Source organism: Canis lupus, chromosome 28, assembly GCF_048164855.1.
Source record: "Canis lupus baileyi chromosome 28, mCanLup2.hap1, whole genome shotgun sequence".
Lineage (NCBI taxonomy): Eukaryota > Metazoa > Chordata > Mammalia > Carnivora > Canidae > Canis > Canis lupus.
The window spans coordinates 18677594-18691843 of record NC_132865.1 but is presented as its reverse complement, the minus strand read 5'-3'; the positions used below and the strand labels follow the sequence as shown (position 1 = coordinate 18691843).

At 33.8% G+C, this 14250-nt stretch overlaps 1 protein-coding gene across 2 annotated transcripts in view; it reads left to right on the top strand.

Annotated features, from left to right (window-relative positions):
- The window catches only part of PI15 (peptidase inhibitor 15), a 31217-nt gene extending 17403 nt beyond the window's left edge, over positions 1–13814 (top strand). For both annotated transcript variants that reach the window (XM_072804175.1, XM_072804174.1), the window contains exons 3-6: positions 2964–3082; positions 4067–4199; positions 4320–4435; positions 7881–13814. In XM_072804175.1, the coding sequence (XP_072660276.1) occupies positions 2964–3082; positions 4067–4199; positions 4320–4435; positions 7881–8016 (504 nt within the window). In that variant the 3' untranslated portion in view covers positions 8017–13814. The remainder of the gene's footprint in view (positions 1–2963; positions 3083–4066; positions 4200–4319; positions 4436–7880) is intronic.
- Positions 13815–14250: the final 436 nt, after the last annotated feature.

Genomic DNA, 14250 nt, shown 5'->3' with positions numbered 1-14250 from the left:
CTGGATATTAGGGGATAAATAATATACCCATTTTCTCCTGAAAGTTATAACCAATGGAGAAAGATAGCAAATGTAGATCTTAACTTTATTTGTAGATGTGATTGACATAATTCCTAAATTTCAGAGCCACCTACTCAAGCTGGATCTCCCCCTGTCTACAGGATAAGTGTGAGTCTTGCTTGAGGTCAAAGAGTCAAGAAAGAGTATAGCACCTTTGACTTCCCCTGCAGTGAGTATCAAAGTATAGTAGACCATGTGTCCTACAGGAAGTCAAAATGATTAGCTTTCCTTGGAGGATCTAGCCCATGCCCATTAAGCTCTCTCATATCTTCTTCCAGGAACACAGGGACACAGAAATCCCTCCCATCAGTTCCCTAAAAATAATCATAGAGAGAGAAATTGATTATCCCTTCTCCTCCCTAACCATCTCCAAAACTTTTATTGTAATATTTGTACATAGAAACTCATGCCTAAAAATGTAGACACTAGTAATGCTAAATACATTGTCTTCTTATCAAAATCCCTTATGGTTAACAAAATATGCTCACGTAAGATATTTTTCAGGCATGAACTTTGTGCCTTATCTTTTTGACATATACAAAATTAGGTTGTAAAATATAAGAATGAGTATAAAGATAGAATTATATATGCTAAATTATTTGTAAATTCTTAACAGATTTAAATATTATTAATTATTTTGAAAAGAATCTAGTTTTATTCTCTTGATGGAATGGAAAGGGCTAGAATTGAGCAAGTTGTAGGCCAATATTACATACACTGTACTGGCTTGGATGCTGGTGCTGGTCAGGTATATTAAATCATGAGAAGTGAAGATGAAAGATACCCTAGAAATGACCTCATCCAATCTTATTTTACAGATAAGTTAAATGGGAGAAAGAATAATTGACTTGAATAATGTCTTGAATTATAGAAAATCTCAGCAGTAAAACTAGGGTTAGAACACAAAATTTTTATTTTCAGGTCAATGTTATCTGTGCCATGCTGTGCTGATACTTTAGGAAAGACTATAATGAAGTGTTTTTAGCAGTTGTCGATCTGAGTGTATATTGTAGTTCAATATTTAAATAATACTTAGATGCATTTTTCCCCCAAGTGATCACAATTAATTTGGAACCCATCAGTGGACATAATTTTTGATGCCATTCCATCTAGAATTCCTTTGTGAATCAATTGTGCTATTTTGTCCCTCAGTGAAGTGTAATCCATATTTCATAAATCCATATTTCATTAAAAATGTAAAAAGAGTAAATACCAGATAAATCTATTATCAGCCAAACAAACGTTTTTTTTAAATATTTTGTTTGTTTGTTTATTTATTTATTTATTTATTTATTTATTTATTTATGAGAGAGGGAGGGGTAGAGGGGGAGGGAGAGGGACAAGCAAACTCCTCACTGAGTGCAGAACCTGATTTAGGGATTTCAGGACCCTGAGATCATGATCTGAGTTGAAATCTAGAGTCCCGTGCTCAACTGACTGAGCTACCCAGGCACCCGAATGCTTTTAAAAGTTAATTCCAATCCTAGGATACTATGCCTTTCATTATAAACTTATTTTGTACTGTTTGATACACTTTGTCTAGATTTTTATAGATAAAACAAAGGACAAGTATGAAGCAATAATTCATAAAATTTATGTCTGACCTAAGCAACTGAGAAAGCCATATTACAAAATCTACTATGATAGAGTATTTTCCATTTTTGATACTATATTTAACATTGATTACTTACTGATTAAAAAGGCATTGTGTAATGTTTTGTATATTTAATTTAATCCTCGGGGCACCTCGGTGGCTCAGTGGTTAAGAGTCTGCCTTTGACTGAGGTCGTGCTATCAGGGTCCTGGGATTGAGTCCCATATCAGGCTGCCCACCAGGATTCTGCTTCTCTCTCTATGTCTCTGACTCTCTCTGTGTGTTTCTCATGACTGAATAAATAAAATCTTTTAAAAATTTAATCCTCAAAGTTGGCAGATGATATTCTGGATAACTAAGGAAAGTATGTCTTTCTATAGCTCCTTAAGTGATGTACCTTTTTATATGGACAATCAATTTAAACACCTTCTTTTTTTTAGAACAATTACTATTTTTCTTTATTTAATTGAACTGCAGGGATGCCTGGGTGGCTCAGTGGTTTAGCGCCTGCCTATGGCCCAGGGCATGATCCTGGATACCCAGGTTCGAGTCCCACGTCGGGCTCCCTGCATGGAGCCTGCTTCTCCCTCTGCCTGTGTCTCTGCCTCTCTCTCCGTGTCTCTCATGAATAAATAAATAAAATCTTAAAAAAAATAATTTAACTGTAATATGCTACATTTTCATAGCAGTTTTATGTAGCACAATTTTTTATTATAATTTTTTCTAATTTATACCAACTAAAATTTTATTATTATTATTATTATTATTACTAAAGATTCAAATGCTATAAAATATGAAGGCTCCTTGGGAATTATTTTACTACAATATAGTTTGACCTTTAAAAATTGCAATATAATATTAAGCATTATTAATTTTGGTAAATTGATTTGAATAAATAATTTGATGATATTAATGTCTAAGATATGTTAATAGCATGCCTCCTCATTGCTATGAAGATGACCTCTAGGAACATCAATGGACTTTAGTGGATTCAAAATTCAGTGGTCAGTATGAGGTGTTCCCCTGGCTACATCTAGATGTCGTATTTTTGTTAGCCTATCCTTTATAAAACTGATGTCTGGACTTCAGATTTCAATGACACTGTAAAAATAATGTTTTCTGTGATATAATCATATTGTATTATGGAATTTTTTATATCAATGGTCTGAACTTGCTTTCTTTAATGAAAATAGTCTAAGGAACCAGAAGTGAAAGAACTTTAGGAAATAGTAATACCATTTCTTCTATCTTTTTGTCAGTTACTAGCAAAACTTGTAAAGCTGAAGGTTTTTTTTTTTCCCCTTCACAGGTTTGGGATGAAAATCTTGCAAAATCTGCAGAGGCTTGGGCAGCTACTTGCATTTGGGATCATGGACCTTCTTACTTACTGAGATTTTTGGGCCAAAATCTATCTGTACGAACTGGAAGGTAGGAATCAGTTTCATTGATACTGTTCATCCACACACTTTGTTACTTATGGATCCCAAGGGGAGTGACACCACTTTCAAGTAATATCAGCAGATATATATTGAGTGCTCACTCTGTGTCAGGCAATGATACTTGGCCTGTGACTGTTTCAGATAGTTTCAAGGAGTATTTAATTTGTTAAAAAGACCTAAAAAGACCAATCTCCCCTTTCACTTTTGGAACACCCTTTCTTAGTCCATGTCCTCCCAGAATCTTTGAAAGGATCAAGCGATGCTATATACTGCACCCTGATTTTCCCACGTAAGGAAAAAATTTTGAATGTAGCAGAGGCCATTCTTGTGTTTATTCAGCTTTCCCGTGGTTACATCTATCTGTATGTCTGTGTGTGTTATATATTTACATATATATGAATACACGCACTTACACACACACACATGTATAGGCAAGTATGTGCAACTATGAGAAAGGCCGTACCCAGTAATAGGATAATTTTTCCACCACTGTGGAATGTCATCATCCAACATTCCAAAGACCTATTCTCTTCCATATACAGGAGAAAAATCAGTTGTGCTATTGTTAAAATTAAAGTGATTCAAGTTTAAGGAAAAAACACACTGAGTTCTAGTATCACAACTACTTTTATATATCTAATTTTTAGTTGCATATATGATTCTGGTGGGAGAGATTTTGACATTGATAAAACAAGAAAAATATGAAGATTCCTGAAATATTTGTATTTCTCTTTTTGAAACAACCAGACATGTACTTAAACAAATGTAGGCTCACTTATGTTAGTCCCGAGCATTTTCATGCTTGGCCCTACTTGGAAGAATAGGTGATGATGGTAATTGTGAGGCTTGGATTTGCTCTTGATTCATCATGAATAATCTGCAAAAAAGAACTATTAACTTACAATTTAACTTGAGTCCACTATAAATTACCCCTGCTACACTCTAAGTTCTCATTGTTTTTCTTGGTATCTAGATATCGCTCTATTCTCCAGTTGGTCAAGCCATGGTATGATGAAGTGAAAGATTATGCTTTTCCATATCCTCAGGATTGCAATCCCAGATGTCCTATGAGATGTTTCGGTCCTATGTGCACACATTATACGCAGGTTATTTCAATTGTCTTGTTAATTTTTGATTCATAGTTTTAAAAATGCTCTTACTATTTTGGGGAACATGCATTTACTTAGCTTTTACTTCAATTATGATGTATTGGTTTATTTTTGCAGATGGTTTGGGCCACCTCCAATCGGATAGGTTGTGCAATTCATACTTGCCAAAACATGAATGTCTGGGGAGCTGTGTGGCGACGTGCAGTTTACCTGGTATGCAACTATGCCCCAAAGTAAGTACTAGGCTGGATTCTACTTCCTGGAACCTTTTATGATATTAAATACCTCCAGTCTGGTAGTTATTTTAATGTGAATAAGATTTAATTACAATAGCCTCCAATTCTCAATTCTCCTATCATCCCAATAAAAATAATGAGATGAGCAGTTATTTTTCACAGAGACAGGGATTTGGGGAAAAAATTGTAGGCAAAACAATTTGAGATACAGAGATTCACTAAATTCTCTTCACTAACTTATTTTAGTCATGACCATTGTAAAACAAACACTGTACTCTCAGGCTTTTGATAGTTCTATAAAAGTTATCAGAAAAGAATCTTGTAGGAATTTATCAACACTGACAATATTTTCTTCTATCAGTACTGGAATGTTGGCATATTTTTTTCACTGGAAAAGCAAAACAAGAGTCCTTTCTTCTTGCTTTTAAGAGTAAAGCTTAAAGTTATAGTTTACTAATTTTACAGCTAAGGAGTCATTCATTGCCAGAAAGGAAAATTAAAATGCTATGACTTCTTTTTAAATTAAAGCTTTGCCATGATTTAAATTTCAGTATTGAAAATTTAAAAATTTTTCATTAGGGGAGCCTGCGTAGCTCAAATGATTGAGTCCCACTCTTGATTTCATGATCTCAGGGTGGGGCTCCGCAGGGAGTCTGCTTGAAATTAGCTCTGTGCCTCTACCTGTGCCCCTCCCCCCCAAGTGTGCATGCATGTGTGCACGCTCTTTCTATCTCTCTCTCAAATAAATAAATCTTTAAAAAAATAAAAACAAAACATTAAATGTATTGTGAAAATTGATCAAAGATTATAAAATATAGCCATATTTATAAATATTCTTTATAAGATAAAGATAAATAAGCATTTGTTAACATTTGATAAAATGCCTTCTTGATAACAATAACTCTTCAGATGATAAAATGTTCCAGTATTTATACATGAGTCTGTTCCCATTTGGAGTAAATAGCAAAATGTGCAAAGGATTTATGACACTCTTGGTGTCTTCCAAAGTAAGTCCCAAACAAAGATTTTCTCCAGCTTTGCCAATATGGGGAGGGAATGAGAAAACGTTTCACAAATAACCACATTACTCATTTCTATGGTAGTATGCCAGTGGCAGTGTTTTTGCAAAGTTAGAAAAATAGCAATTTTCCCCATGGTCCCCCTTCACAATTATTGGAATAATAAGATTTGGAAAGTAGAATGTGTCTGCATTACAAAAAGCATTAAAATTGCGCATTTGTTTGATATTTTCAGTTTCACACTTTATATTTTCCTATTAAGTCTTTACCCTTCTTCCTGACATAAATAGGCCAAGTAGGACTCAAATAGTGAAAGAGATTTTTATTTCATTTCTTTAGTTATTCTGTTTTTAAACACTGATTCAAATTTTCTAATATTATTGATGAGATATTTGATTCTTTTATAAGTACAGGAGATTAAGATACTGTTTTAATATGCTTTATTTGTTGTAAAAAGAACCATTATTTTGAAACCTAGGCAATGAAAGAAGTTTTAAAATCCTGCCTGATATTTGAGTATGAATTTTCCAATGCCAGTATAAAGTTATCTCAAGTCTGTTTTTTAGGGGGAATAAAGAGAGAGGTGGAGAGACAGAAGGAAATACAGGAGAATTTAGATGGAATAGAACAAAAAAATAGAAGTATGAATAATATGTTTATTAGTTGACTGATTTAGTTTTGAATATAATTATCCTCTATTGAGTAAAAATCTGTGATTTATGTAAAAGTTTGTAATGTAATATGTAAACTTTTTATGTATAATAAAATTGTATTTCTAAGTTTATGTTACCAAAAATATGTGCTATATAATTTCAGAAAGTTGTGTAGAATAAATAGAAAAATATTAAAATAGCATTGGCTGGGCCCATATACACTTATAGTTTTGGGTAAAGATACAGAGAGAAATAAGATTATGAATATAAAATAGAAGAGATTAGGATAAAGGAGTGAGCTACACTCATAAGAGAATGGGCCTCCCTGAGTGTTTTGGAGTAAGCAGGCATCATTATCCAAATTATGCTCAAGGAAGCTTATCCAGAGGGCAGAGTATAGAATAAACTAAATAGAGATGGGTGCTCTTGAAATATGAAACGCCAATCAGCATGTTTACTATTTTTATAGATAGATAAATTTTTCTCTATAAATATTTTATAGATTTTTTAAATGGCTCAATTTTTAACTGGTTGATTTAAGCAGATATTTTATGTAGATATACTATAAGAGTCACTACTTGAGTTTCCTCAGATCTTAAAGATGAGAACCACTTGCTTCTTATTTTAGCCTCTTACCCACTGTTGTCTTATCTTCAACTCTGAATTTTTACTACTGACTATGAAATCTCCTCCTGACCATTCAGTTGCCTTCAAATTGCTGGCTGTTGCTATTTCTCAGTACTCCAGGTACTAATCACCATGCCACTGAAAATACATTTATTATTTTTTCCTTCATAATTGACCAGTTAGGCATTGTGGGTGTTTCCAACTATCATAAATGATGAATTTGATCAGGGCCGTAAATACAGGTAACAATACTGACAACACAAAATAATTAAGTTTCATGTGTTTAGCATTATCAAAAAACAAATAGTATCACTAAAAACAAAAACTGTGAGTTTACACATGTGTAAAGGTTTTGAAATCACCTTTAATTGCATCCCTGAGCCCTTAGTCTCTTATCAATGACAACTTATGACAACCTGCTCATTTCATCATTTCTAAGCCTCCCAGAACATACTAAGTGCATGTATATATTACCATCCTTAGCATTAGCAGGAGTTTTAAAAATGGGAATATGAAAAATAAATAAATAAATAAAAATGGGAATATGTCTTGCCAATGTACTCTAGAAGGCAGTTTTAGGGCAGAGACAGATCCAGTGACTGAATAAGCCTTGAGCCTGGCATCAGACAACTAGTTATGTCGCCATTCATTGTAGTGCTTCACTTCTTATCTCCAAATTAAGATAGTATTAGGTGTTCCAGAGAGAAATATTTAAAAAGTAAGATATCTAGAATAATAAGTTACTGTATAAATAAGAAATGGAGGCACACCTGGGTGCATTAAGTGTCTGCCTTTGGCTCAGGTCATTGTCCCAGGGTTCTAGGATCCCAGGGTCCTGGGATTGAACCTAGGTTCCCTGGTCTCTGCTCCACGGGGACTCTGCTTCTCCCTCTGCCTCTACCTCCCCACTCACTAGTTCGTGCTCTCTCATGCATACACACACTCTCTCTCAAATAAATAAATAAAATCTTTTTTTTTAAGAAATGGATATAATTTTCATTGCCTTTCTAAACTGACAAATGTCTCAAAAAGATCATTACATATCAAGCCACGTGGTCATGTGCATAAGGACAATCATATATTTTTTAATGGGCACTAATGTAGCACTAATGTTATCTTTGTACTTTCTTTTCTTCTCTCTAGGGGAAATTGGATTGGAGAAGCACCATATAAAGTAGGGGTACCATGTTCAGCTTGCCCTCCAAGTTACGGAGGCTCTTGCACTGACAATCTTTGTTTTCCGGGAGTAACGTCAAACTACCTATACTGGTTTAAGTAAGCTTGTATTTCCTCCAGGAAATAGAATGGTTTCTGAGAATCATAGGCATATATATATATTGAGTTTTGCACATATTATACATATTTTATAATAATCTTTTCCCTTTTATTATTCATTGTATAAATTAGTGTTTGTCTAGTATGTTTGTTTCATCTATGAGGTAATCAAAACATCCATTTCTATCTTCTGACCTCTCAAACCAAGTTAAAATGTTGTATATGTAGTATTGACACTGTCAATACATCCAATTCTAAAAATTGCTTTCTGAAGGAATTATGTTAGATTTGTGAGGAAAAAAATATATATTTGACCTGTAGTTTATATGTGTGTATGTAGATACATGTACACATATGTGTGTGTGTATATATACATGCACAAACATATAATAGATGATGTAACATAGGCAACAATGGGAAATTTAAAATTTTAAATTATGGTGAATTTAAAAATATACAATTCTGAAATATATATGAGGTGGTGGGACATCTTTAGCACCCATTTTATAATGGGTTATTTGCAAAATAACACTCTGTGCTTTCTGGACAAAATAATTTAATTGAGCCACCAAGGATTTCATTCTGGAGGTATTTTGTCTTATTTTGGTTCACCAAAGGATATGCTCAACTTATATGTTTCAAGTCATGCCTTTTGCTTAATCTCTTTTACTGAATTAGTAATCATGTGTTGAGTGCAAGGCACTCTGCTAGTTATTTTCTGGTAATGTAAAGAGAATGAGATATGGTTCCTGCCTTCAAGAAGCTCACAAAGATATTCAGGAAATAATGCAGTTTAAGATTTTGCTGCAAAATTACATTTATTTTGACAAATTGATTTTAGTGTATGTTTGAGGAAGTAGATGCCACAATGGTCACCTCTAGATGGGTTAGGTGATGAGGCTCACTGTGTAATCTGTACAGCTTTTGGTTAGCATGAAAATGTAGCTACACCACTTGGAACTAAGAGAGGCAGAGAAGAATTAATTGCCCAGGGATTACTGTATTAGAATAAATAGTTGTGAGTTTGGAAGGACACACTAAAAAATCTGACTTGGCCCAGGACAATTAAGATTTAGGAGATAGGTATGAAAAGTCACAGAAGTAGGGTTACTCGTTATAGACGAGACCTTCAGAAGGGTCTTTCCTGAGTCCAAGATATCTTGAGGCCTGTCAGCAGAGGGTAAAGGGTGCCAGAAACATGTTAGAGGCCAAGGACATTTCCATCTTTTCGTGTCATTAGCTGGCCAGCATCAGTCCAATAACCACGAGCCTCTGCATATCACATTAAAGATCCTGCAGGCACACCGCAGTTATGGATGGGCAAAGTGGCCTTCTTCAGAGGATTTCTTAAGGATTAATTAGCAAATCTTATTTCCATGTCTATGTAGAAGAATAATTTTCAGTTCCCCACTGAGTTTGATTGTGGAAGTTAAATCAAAGTCACAATAAAATTTTCACTCATGTGATTTTGGAACTGCAATGTTTCCTCATGCAGGAAATCACTATTAGAGAAGAAAATTTAACATCTGGGTCAAGACACTTACATTATGTGGCGTGTGTGTGTGTGGGGGGGGGTAGTGAATGAAAGAAGTGAGAGAGAATGAAAGAGAGGGAGAATTGTGTGAGTGAGATTCAAGTTATGTAAAGCTTTTGTAGAATTACAGATAAGCAAACAAGTTAGTTCCAGAGTGCAAATAACAGAAGGAAGCTACTTGTTTAAAATTCTCTACACATTTGCAATTTCTTAGGGCGGATGCACTGAAAAATGGCAGTTAATTAAATCCAGTCAATGAGGGAAAAATCCACCATCTGGAGTTTAGGTTTACATGATGACAAACAATTGGCCTGATTTCTTTTACAAATTGAATGTGGTGACCAAATATTTTGATATTATACTACTCTGCTTTTGTGGGCACATATATAGACTTTATTAAAAACAAATATTTTTGGAGACTGAATGGAGAAGAGGAATAGTTGTAAGATTCAGGCCCCAGTCTAACTTTTATCTAACTATGGGCAATTGGAGAGGAGGCTAATTAGTAGGATGTTTACTTGATTTATCTAGAAAGTATTTTCAGCTTTCATTTTCCTATACTTGTTCTACAGAAGGAGCAAAAGTGCTATTAAACAAAGATGACTATTCTCAGTTCCAGTCCTGTTACTGGATTGCTTGTGTGGCTTGATTTCTCACTTCTGAAAAAGGATAATGATATTTGCTACATATTTCACAGAGGTTCCCCTGAGGCTAAAGTTATGCTATTAGTAGTAATTTATGAATATTAAAAGCATCATGAGTGTGAAACTTATTTGGGACAAATTAAGTTTATGAGCTTCTCTTTGGCAGAAACTCTGTCTGATTCTTTGTATTCATCCCAGTTTCTTATATACTGGCTGTAATGTAATAAGTATCTAATAGATGTGTCTATGGGTATATTTTTAGAATTAACTAAAAAGTCTAGAATTGCAACAATTCAGAGGAGTCCCACCTTTCTATTTTTTATTAAGACAAAAAAATTCTTAACTATAAAGCTCTGAACACTTCAAAAATCCAGATAAATCATCAAACATACCAGATTAAGACTAGGGTCAAGGTGCGTATGACTTATACCATAGCCCTTTCCAAATCACAACGAGAGCTATAGATTTATTTATAATTTAACAACTCAGCTGAAAATATAACGGGTATTTTTGTTATGCTATGTGTACTTCTTAAAGTTAGTAATATAAAGTAGACATGTGAAATGTTTTATTTTCCGGGCTAAGGCAAATGAAAATTTGCTGGTGTCAACAGTGTGTCCTGTTTTTCACAGCATTCAACCATGGTGCTAGGATAGCTACTTCTCACTGTAATTTCCAGGGGCAGAAAGAGTGGGCATCAGATATTTCTTAAGAGCTGCTTCCAATAGTCAATGTTGAGGCTTTCATTTCAAAACCTATCACTCAAAAAAAAAAAAAAAGAGCATTTTCCATATTCTACATTCTACAGCACTGATCCTCTCTATGGCATGGATTTTTCAAATCACCCTCTGATTCAGAAAAAGAGTAAGAAAACTTCTATCACAATATAGTTTTTCTTTTTGGCTTCTGTGTCATCAGAAGACTGGAAAAATTACAGTCTTAGCTATGAAACTGATGGGTTTCTTTATAGAATTGTGCTGGTGTTGTGGAGGCAACTGTTAGTGTTACTGATTATGACAGATAAGCTTGCTTTTAAAATGTAATGGATATGATTTCTGTTATGATCATTGTTGCCACTGTTTGATAGCCTAAGCAGTGTGATTTCTGCGGTCTGTCAGGGTTTCCCTACCAGCTTCATTTGGCAGCACCATCATGTACACTTGAAACCTTTGTGGAAACATGCATTTGAAAGCTCTGTGCTGCTTCAGCACAGAGCTGACCAGACACTAAGGCAAGTTCACCTGATACAATTCATTCAGACTATTTAAATTGAAGCAGCATGCATTTTTCTCTTTAATAATGCTTGCGTTAAATCAACTTATAACATCGATGGAAGCAGAGTTGATACATTTAGACCAGCTGAAGTGTTTTGTGTTCATACCCTGCTTATTAAATGAATATATAAGCTAAACAGATCATTTGAATGCGTCCAGGAACTCAGCCTATGGTCAATGTTCACCTCTCATATAACAACATTCCCTTGTTCCTCAGTATCACAGGATGCAAATTTTGACATAAATGGAAGCTTTTACCTACTGAAGTGTTTACGGAGAGTGAAGTTAGATTTCTGCCATAAACACACACACACACACACACACACACACACACACACACACACATGACTTACATTGTCATTATATGTGTGGGGGAAAGCATATTTAAACACATGCAAAATTATTTTTAAGACTTATGCCATGATATAATTTTGAATTATGACAGGTCAATCAAAAACTTAGAAAGTTTAACAATTCACTCATTAATGGTGCTGAAAATGTGTTACAACGACCATATCCTTGCTACGATTTTGAGGTTTCTTTTCAGTTAAGGTTTTTATTAAGTGTGAACTATCATTATTGATTCTGGTGCTATACACGTGGTGCTAAATGAATCATTAGCATTAATAGCTTTAGTGATGCTCTTTTTATTCATTGTTAAAAGTGGTATCCATTCAATTTCTGATTCAGAAATATTAATAAAATCCTGTTAAATTAATCTTACCCAGAAAGAGGCCAGTGAACTCTCTTTATGTCTAACTGCCCAACATTATTTAGATGTTACAGAATGTAAATATGCTTCTTTAGAAGTCATCAATTTTCTTTTTTAAGGCATTTTTTGCTTGGCAATGTCCAAATTCAAGTATCACCTGAAGGGTAGAGTGCACCTACACCAACCATGCTGCAGGCACTGGCGCCCTCTGGTGATTGTGAAGATACATTTTTGATGGCTGCTTGGCCTGCAAAAAAGGCCATTTCTTTGGTTCAAAAAAATTTAAGATTTTCAGTATTGGAATTCTTGAATACTCTTTAAATCTGACAACATTTGAAGATGCTTGGCACTATATAGATAAATTTTGAAGAGAATAAGAATTTATCTTGGCATCCACTTTCCTAAATAATATTTTTTTATGATATTTTAGTTCTAAGGTGCTTATTGAAGTGGGTTTTTTTTAACTAGATATTGATAAAGTATATTCTCATTTGGTTTAAATCATAAATATAATTAGAGTTAAAATTAGCAAACAGAATTATAAGTGTGTCTCATTTTCAGAAGTGATTATTTTTATTTAATATAATACATAAGATTAAGAGGAGATATGTCAAAAAATGAATTTCATAAAAAGGGATTATCCATTGGTCTAAAATTTGATAATATTCTTTGCTCATACTATTTAGCTAATGATAAAATCATATTCCACTCAAAGTCCTTCTACCCTAACAAATGTACATACAAACTTAGAATTATATCACCGGATATAGTTAATGAAAACAAAATTTTTAGGTAAACTTCCAGTTGAGGTATGTTATTGACATTATGTGTATGTATCACATAATTGTGATAATCTGTTTTAACAGAAATGTTTCTTAAGCTATGTTAGCATAACCAAATGAAATATATTTTGAAGCAGTTTTCCACATTAGTATTTTCAAACTTATTTTAAAGCAAGAGAACACTTTTTATGATCTCAATTATATATAAAAGCTCTAACGTATACTACACACAAAATGGATCTGCTTCTAACCCAAACCTTCCCCAGTGCCTGGGAAGTTTCATCTGAGAGCCATAGGATTCTATCAAGCAGAAAAACATTGATCTAAAACATCTAATTCCCCCAATTTTTCTCTAAATCAGGTAATGAAAGCAAGAAAAAAATGAGACACTAAATCATTTCAATACCCACTTCACTTTACATATGTTAGAAGCTTCTGGTTTGATGAAGTATTAAATACTGATTTTAACTGGTGCTTGGAGATAGATTGCAGGATCTTGTGTTTTGTTATTTGACAAACAGAATTTTGGTACCATAGTAGTTTGAGAATTGGAGATCATTGTGGTGCACATATGAAAATAATGCGTTTTTACAGTATCTAAGTATTTCAAATATGTACATAATCCTAAAATACACTATATCATTTTAGATTTTTTTAAAGATTAACTTGGATAAGTTTTATTCATTACCTAACACTGTGGCAGTAAAAGGTGCTTTGATGTTGTGATATGTCATGAATGTGTATATACATAAAACCTGTGTAAACCTCGCCTTATAAAGCATAGCAAGTGTAGCTTTTTGAGCTCTGCTGTATTTTCTTTCTTTCAATAAAATATTATAATTGTTTTGTTTTAAAAGTATGTCTGTTTTCTTTTTGATAGTTTTAAAATAGATAGTTTTAAAATAGATGGCATGATAATTTTGATAAGCTATGATGAACTACTTTTCCAAAACAACAATGATTCTATCTTTAATGCATCACTGAAACACACCAAAAATCTTCTATTTTCCTTTTTTCCCCTTTTTTCTTCCCTTCTTTGCCTCATCCTTTCCTTCTTCCCTTCTTTTTCTACTCAATTCCAATAAATATGTTGAAGTGCAAATATAAAAGGCATTTCTATGGAGGAAGAGAAAAAGATCAATGCATCAAGAAGTGCTGGCTGAGGAAAATTGCAGCCATTTGAACATTAATGTTTTTACGCTTCCCTACATAGAGAGCCTAAAGAGAAACCATTGATATTCCTGGGGGAGAGGCACACCTCAGGCCACTAACTGGCCAAGGAGAAAGGATTA